General features: G+C 42.4%; 1 protein-coding gene across 1 annotated transcript in view; it reads left to right on the forward strand.

The window, feature by feature from the left end:
* Window positions 1–382: 382 nt before the first annotated feature.
* Window positions 383–8358, forward strand: part of nfkb2 (nuclear factor of kappa light polypeptide gene enhancer in B-cells 2 (p49/p100)) — a 44935-nt gene continuing 36959 nt past the window's right edge. The window contains exons 1-2 of the mRNA XM_078243128.1: window positions 383–483; window positions 3912–4019. Of these exons, the coding sequence (XP_078099254.1) occupies window positions 4003–4019 (17 nt within the window). The 5' untranslated portion in view covers window positions 383–483; window positions 3912–4002. The remainder of the gene's footprint in view (window positions 484–3911; window positions 4020–8358) is intronic.

The following is an 8358-nucleotide window of genomic DNA, read 5'->3' on the forward strand; positions in this document are numbered from 1 at the left end:
CAGGATTGGTGACAAAGCGCAGCCCTGGCGGAGGCCAACTCTCACCTGAAACGAGTCTGACTTACTGCCGAGAAACATCTGGGTTTATTTATTTATTTATTTATTTATTCAAAATTTCAACTGAATACATTTTTTTAAAATAAAACATTTATTTTACAGCAATTTTATTTTTCATTTAAACATTTTTCTGATACACACAGATACATATAGGTATGTTTATACCACAATTCAGTTGCTGCCAAAAGCACAACAACCGACAGAAAGAGCAGACGTGACAAAAATACAAAAATATATATAAAACTAAAACTTAAACTTCAAAAAATAAAATGTACAAACAAACGTTTCCCGGTCAAAATAACTTTATTTTGAAAAGAGGAGACCGGAAGCTGCCTCGGGTGTTGTGCTACGGTTTTGACATTTCAGTCCCGTTGGGAGTTGAGTGGTTTTTGGGGAAACAGACGGAGAGAAAGCTGCAACAGAAAGGTAAACTCACATTTAAACTCTTTATCTCTGCTTCTCTCGACACAAACTGAAAAATAACTGACAAATAACGGACAAATAACGGACAAATAACTGACAAATAACGGACAAATAACTGACAAATAACGGACAAATAACTGACAAATAACGGACACGGCGGTCAAAACAGAGCTAAATAAGCGCGAGACGTTTTCACATTAACGTCAAACTGTCAAAAACGACCGTAAAAATGTCCATTTAACGTGTTTGTCCCCAAAATCTAACTAAGATATTAAACTCACTGAACTGCGGGTCACATTAAAGTGTAAGCAGCTGATTTTTGGGGTATTTTGACGCTTTATTCGTTGTTTTTATTTAATAAAACTGCTGCAGTTTGGTCAGATTGTGTAACTGGTTCTAGCTCTGGGCAAGAATTCAAACTTCTGTAACTTTATTTACACATTTTCCCGTTTATCTGAGTTTTTTATTATTATTTTTTTATTTTAAAATGTTCTTTCTTTTATTAGTCAAGTTGAATTTAGGACATTTATATTTTAAAAAATATTTATTTTTTTGTAAAAATATGACAAGTAGTATTTAGAAACTGTTCATTGTTACTTTGAATAAATATATAAAAACACAGAAAATAATTAAAATATCCGAGTCGGTATTATATAGAAAATATAGTTTAGGTTTTTAATTACAGATGCATGGGGGGAATTGGACACCACTTTTTCTTTTACCCTTTAAACATGTTGTTATATAAGATTTTCACTCAAAATGTGACTCAAAGTCTGTCATTTCAAAATAAAATGGAGCGAAAGTCTGTCCTTTCAAAATAAAATGGAGTGAAAATCTGTCCTTTCAAAATAAAATGGAGTGAAAATCTGTCCTTTCACTTGTCCACTCAATGTTTTCGGGCCCCATTACAATTTTTTATTTTCATTTTCAAAATAAATGTTAAAAAAAAGTGACAAAAAGCTTCAAAAACGTAAACAAAATGTCAAAAATAACCCCGAAAAAAAACCAGCTGAAAAAAGCATTACAAAAAAAAAGCATCAAATGTCGGAAAAAAACCATAAAAAAGCATCAAAAGTGCAAAAAAAAAAAACATCCGAAAAAAAGGTTGGTAAAGGTGAAAAAAAAAAACGTGGAAACATGTCAAAAGCAACTCAGCTCCTGATTGGCCGACGGCAACATCAAATGAAATCATCAACAGACGTTCTCCGACGGAGCGAGAGAACGATGACATCATTATGACACGATGCCGCCGTAACGGGCGACTGGTTTGTCACCGTACACGTCCACCTGGCCGCGCTCCACTTTATTCCTATGGGTGACGTTAACGCGCCCGCAAAGCATCCTGGGAAGGGGGCGCTGCATTTGAAGCTGGCCGATGCCCATCTTTATGCAAATGAATGATGATCCATATATGTGTGTGTGTGTGTGTGTGTGTGTGAGTGTGTGTGTGTGTGTGTGTGTCTCTGTGTGTGTGTGTGTGTGAGTGTGTGTGTGAGTGTGTGTGTCTCTGTGTGTGTCTCTCTCTGTGTGTGTGTGTGTGTGTCTCTGTGTGTGTGTGTGTGTGTGTGTGTCTGTGTGTGTGTGTGTGTGTCTCTATGTGTGTGTGTGTGTGTCTGTGTGTGTGTGTGTGTCTCTGTGTGTGTGTGTGTCTGTGTGTGTGTGTGTGTGTGTGTCTCTGTGTGTGTGTGTGTGTGTGTGTGTGTGTGTGTGTGTGTGTGTGTGTGTGTCTCTGTGTGTGTGTGTGTGTGTGTGTGTCTCTGTGTGTGTGTGTGTGTGTCTGTGTGTGTGTGTGTCTCTGTGTGTGTGTGTGTGTGTCTCTGTGTGTGTGTGTGTCTGTGTGTGTGTGTGTGTGTGTGTCTCTGTGTGTGTGTGTGTGTGTGTGTGTGTGTGTGTGTCTCTGTGTCTGTCTGTGTGTGTGTGTGTGTGTGTGTGTCTCTGTGTGTGTGTCTCTCTCTCAGCAAGCCTACATCCCATAATATTCACAACCCATTCTTATCAACGGTTTCTATGGAAACACAGCAGGTGGGATTTGCTTTCTGAAGGCTTGGTGCCTTTTTTTTAAACATTTTTGCCAGATTTTTTTTCGTTTCTTTTTTTTGGGAGTTTTTGTCGCCCTTTTCGAAGTTTTTTTTGAATTTTTTTTACTTTTATGTCGCCTTTTTTGGAAATTTCTTTCGGAGTTTTTGTCGCCTTTTTCGAAGTTTTTTTTGAATTTTTTTTACTTTTATGTCGCCTTTTTTGGAAATTTCTTTCGGAGTTTTTGTCGCCTTTTTCTACGGTTTTGTTTCCTGGGTGTTTTTTTTGTCTTGTGTTTTCTCTTTAACTTTTTCCCGGACATGAAGTGTGTGTGTGTGTGTGTGTGTGTGTGTGTGTGTGTGCGTACGTGCGTACATGCGTGACTGTTTCTTTAACAGAAGCAGCAGTTTGTTTGTTCAGTCTGGAAATTGAGGATTGTCCCTAAATAATCAGAGTAAAGAAGAGGAGGAGTGGAAATTCCCTCTGATATGTTTACATATGACTCTATGAGACACACACACACACACACACACACAGAGACACACACACACAGAGACACACACACACAGAGACACACACACACAGAGACACACACACTGAGACACACACACACACACAGAGAGAGAGAGAGAGAGACACACAAAACACAGAGAGGGAGAGAGACACACACACACACACACACACACACACAGACACACACACACACACACACACACACAGAGACACACACACACACACACACAGAGACACACACACACACACACAGAGACACACACACACAGAGACACACACACAGAGACACACACATAGAGAGAGAGAGACACACACACACACACACACACACACACACACAGAGACACACACACACAGAGACACACACACAGAGAGAGAGAGAGACACACAAAACACAGAGAGGGAGAGAGACACACACACACACACACACACACAGACACACAGAGACACACACACACACACACACACACACACACACAGAGACACACACACACACACACACACACACACAGAGACACACACACACACACACACACACACACACACACACCACACACACACACACAGAGAGACACACACACACACACCACACACACACACACACACACACACACACACACACACACACACACACACCACACACACACACACAGAGAGACACACACACACACACACACACACACACACACCACACACACACACACACAGACACACACACACACACACACACACACACACACACACACACAGCACACACACACACACACACACAGAGACACACACACACACACACACACACACACACCACACACACACACACACACACCACACACACACACACACCACACACCACACACACACACGCTCTGCGCTGTGATTAACTCCTGATTTTGCGCCTGCAGGGAAAACCCCGGTAGAAAGAAGAACAGATCCTCCTGCAGGGAGCCGAGCCTTCGTCTCCCCCCTCATCATCGTCAGTGTTTCTGCTGAGTCATGGCGGGAGCTCTCAGGTGCGTTCAGCCATCGTGGCGTGTTAAATGTTAAATGCTTCATGTATCTTCCCAGGAGGGAAGTCTTTAACTGCAGCAGACAGGGATCTGTCTGTGCTTCCTGTTCCAAAACACAGACCATAACAACAGACCGTGATGTCACTCGCAACATTTAGTTAGCTACAGTAAACACTAATAACACGTTACACAGCAGCTAACGTTAGCTACCGTTAGCTACAGTAAACACTAATAACACGTTACACAGCAGCTAACGTTAGCTACAGTAAACACTAATAACACGTTACACAGCAGCTACCGTTAGCTACAGTAAACACTAATAACACGTTACACAGCAGCTACCGTTAGCTACAGTAAACACTAATAACACGTTACACGGCAGCTACCGTTAGCTACAGTAAACACTAATAACATGTTACACAGCAGCTAACGTTAGCTACCGTTAGCTACAGTAAACACTAATAACACGTTACACGGCAGCTAACGTTAGCCTACCGTTAGCTACAGTAAACACTAATAACACGTTGCACGGCAGCTAACGTTAGCCTACCGTTAGCTACAGTAAACACTAATAACACGTTACACAGCAGCTACCGTTAGCTACAGTAAACACTAATAACACGTTACACAGCAGCTACCGTTAGCTACAGTAAACACTAATAACACGTTACACAGCAGCTACCGTTAGCTACAGTAAACACTAATAACACGTTACACGGCAGCTAACGTTAGCCTACCGTTAGCTACGGTAAACACTAATAACACGTTACACAGCAGCTAACGTTAGCTACCGTTAGCTACAGTAAACACTAATAACACGTTACACAGCAGCTAACGTTAGCTACCGTTAGCTACAGTAAACACTAATAACACGTTACACAATCTGCTCTGCCATTTTTTTTTAAAATAATAAACAAAAACACAGATCAGTGTCACTTCTGCAATCATCTTACATTCATATCCCCCAAAGTATGTGTTGCAATGTGCATCATATGGATGGGTGCCCTGCATATGGTTAATAACTGTGCAAGGGTCAACATCTCCAACACAGCCTTGATGACGCATTGCTTGCTGACATATAAGACAGATATAATCAGGTCATCACAAGCTCCTGCCTTCTTTCCCTGCATCTTCTCCCTATTAGCCTATAAAATGACGTGTTTTCTCATGCGGGACGGGAGAAGACACAACATCAATGCATCTCTTATTATTGTGTGGGCATAAATTCTCAGAGTTTTGCGGGTGCGAGCGGGAGTGTAATGGCGTGTTTCCATCACATGGTACCTGCTGGCATCGCCTCGCCTCTACTCGTCTTTTTAGGTTTCCCATTCTGATAAAGAGTCCCTGCTACCTGCTGACAGCTACTTTATTTAGTCTCACCTCCGTGGAGGCTCCAGGAGAGCTGAGGAGATACCAAAAGGTGACCTGAAAACCTGCAGACTCCTGATTGGTCGGAGAGAATCGGCACCAATCACTGCGTCGTCATTGCTGTAGCGACAGACGGGGGTGTCCTGAACAAACCCACCATTTGTTTTGCTGCCTCCAGCTTCTTTAGAAACTAAATGTGTCTTCTGGCAAACAGCCACATGATGAGAGTCACACACACAGCTTCCACGTTCTGTGTGTGTGTGTGTGTGTGTGTGTGTGTGTGTGTGTGTGTGGAGGTCACGGCAGTTTCCTGCGGCGTTGCTGTGATGACCAGCCACGCTCGCCTCACGCATGAGGCGGTACTAAATCTGTGATGGAGAAAGGAGGACGGGGCACGAGTAGAGTCAAGCAGATACCACGTAGTGGAAAATGGTCAGAAATTTGGCAGGAGAGGCGCCTGGTTAGCTCACATGGTAGAGCGCGCGCCCATATATAGAGGTTTACTCCTCGACGCAGCAGCCACGGGTTCGACTCCGGCCTGCAGCCCTTTGCTGCATGTCATTCCCCCTTCTCTCTCCCCTTTCATGTCTAAGCTGTCCTATTAATACATAATATGTGGGAGTCATTGTCTAGTTGAGGGTACTTTCACGTAATATTTCACATAATATTTGTCTTTTTCCGTCAGTTTACTGCAGAGAATCGGTGTATAGTAGTATAGCTTTGTTGTTTTTAGTATTTTTAGAACCTTCCGTTGATTAAATCAACCTATTCACAAGATGTTATGTTTTTTTATTTGAATGTTATCACAGTATGTTGGTCTTACCAGTGAAGAATGAGTTTGCTGTGTAAGACAGAACACTAAGGCCATGTATCATTGCAATGTGGTCATTCATATCAGACAATCAGACAGCGAGCAGGCACCTCTGCAACGCCAGAATCACCTAACTGTAGGTCTACTTATTTAATACGGCTTTTGTCACCACCATATATACCCTATTTTCTGGACTATAAGTCTCACTTGTCTTCATGCTTTGGCTGGTTCTGCGACTTATAGTCAGGCGCGACTTATATATCAAAATATATATAATGTAACATGTGTTTAAATGTTATTTCATGCTGAAAACATTACCGTCTACAGCCGCGAGAGGCGCTCTAGGCTTGTGAGGACTATATGCTGCTCCTAAAGACAACTGAGAAAGAAAAGAAGCTGCAGGAGACTGCAGGTAGTAAAACACGCAGCCGAAAACGGTCATCGAGCAGCAGAAGGAGAGTTTGGAGTGAGAGAGAAACTTGTGAGGGACTGGAGAAAAGGTTAGTCTTACTGCAATGAAGAAAACAAAGAAAGCTAGTCGCGCTGAAATCCAGATGGCCAGAGCTGGAGGAAGGAGTCCACAGATGGGTGCTGGAACAACGTGCTGCTGGGAGAGGCTCGTCAACAGAGCTGTTACGTTACGTTAACATAGAGGACACCTACCGTATTCAGCCCCTTGTTCTGGGGGCTGTTGGGGAGTTTAATAACTGTTAATGTGTTACGTTAACATAGAGGACACCTACCGTATTCAGCCCCTTGTTCTGGGGGCTGTTGGGTAGTTTAATAACTGTTAATGTGTTACGTTAACATAGAGGACACCTACCGTATTCAGCCCCTTGTTCTGGGGGCTGTTGGGGTAGTTTAATAACTTGCCTTTCCAGATTAAATGTCTGTTCTTGGTCTTGGATTATGTGAAATAAATGTCTAAATAAATGCGACTTATAGTCCAGTGAGACTTATATATGTTTTTTTCCTCTTCATGACGCATTTTTTGACTGATGCGACTTATACTCCGGACTTATAGACTTATAGTCCGGAAAATACGGTATTTTCTTTGCAGATAATGTAATACAAAAATGATAAATAAATAAAGTAGGTGATACTACATTCTCGAAAATGTAAAGTGTGCAAATATACAAACATATAAATCATAATACTGATACAGATGCAGATTTTAAGGTGGAAGAAGGCAGTTCTGGTGGTTTTGATGAGGAATTTGGGACCGATGATGATCATGTCTGATTGGTCACAGTTAAGAATAAGAATGAAATAGTTGCCACAAGTACAGCTTTCCCCTTCTCTCCCCTTTCATGTCTAAGCTGTCCTATCCAAATAAAGGCCTAAAATGCCCAAAAAATAATCTTAAAGTGTTCATATTATGCTCATTTTCAGGTTCATAATTGTATTTAGAGGTTATATCAGAATAGGTTTCATATTGTTGTTGTACTGCTCATTGCTGCAGCTCCTCTTTTCACCCTGTGTTCAGGTCTCTGTTTTAGCTACAGAGTGAGACCTCTCACTGCTGGAACATCTTTGTTGGCAGTCGCACATGCTCAGTAGCTAGGTAAGGACTACACGCTCAGTAGCTAGGTGAGGACTACACGCTCAGTAGCTAGGTAAGGACTACACGCTCAGTAGCTAGGTAAGGACTACGCGCTCAGTAGCTAGGTAAGGACTACATGCTCAGTAGCTAGGTAAGGATTACATGCTCAGTAGCTAGGAAAGGACTACACGCTCAGTAGCTAGGTAAGGACTACATGCTCAGTAGCTAGGTAAAGGACTACACGCTCAGTAGCTAGGTAAGGACTACACGCTCAGTAGCTAGGTAAGGACTACACGCTCAGTAGCTAGGTAAGGACTACACGCTCAGTAGCTAGGTGAGGACTATACGCTCAGTAGCTAGGTAAGGACTACATGCTCAGTAGCTAGGTAAGGACTACACGCTCAGTAGCTAGGTAAGGACTACATGCTCAGTAGCTAGGTAAAGGACTACACGCTCAGTAGCTAGGTAAGGACTACATGCTCAGTAGCTAGGTAAGGACTACACGCTCAGTAGCTAGGTAAGGACTACATGCTCAGTAGCTAGGTAAGGACTACATGCTCAGTAGCTAGGTAAGGACTACACGCTCAGTAGCTAGGTAAGGACTACATGCTCAGTAGCTA

This window comes from Sander vitreus, chromosome 23, assembly GCF_031162955.1.
Source record: "Sander vitreus isolate 19-12246 chromosome 23, sanVit1, whole genome shotgun sequence".
NCBI lineage: Eukaryota > Metazoa > Chordata > Actinopteri > Perciformes > Percidae > Sander > Sander vitreus.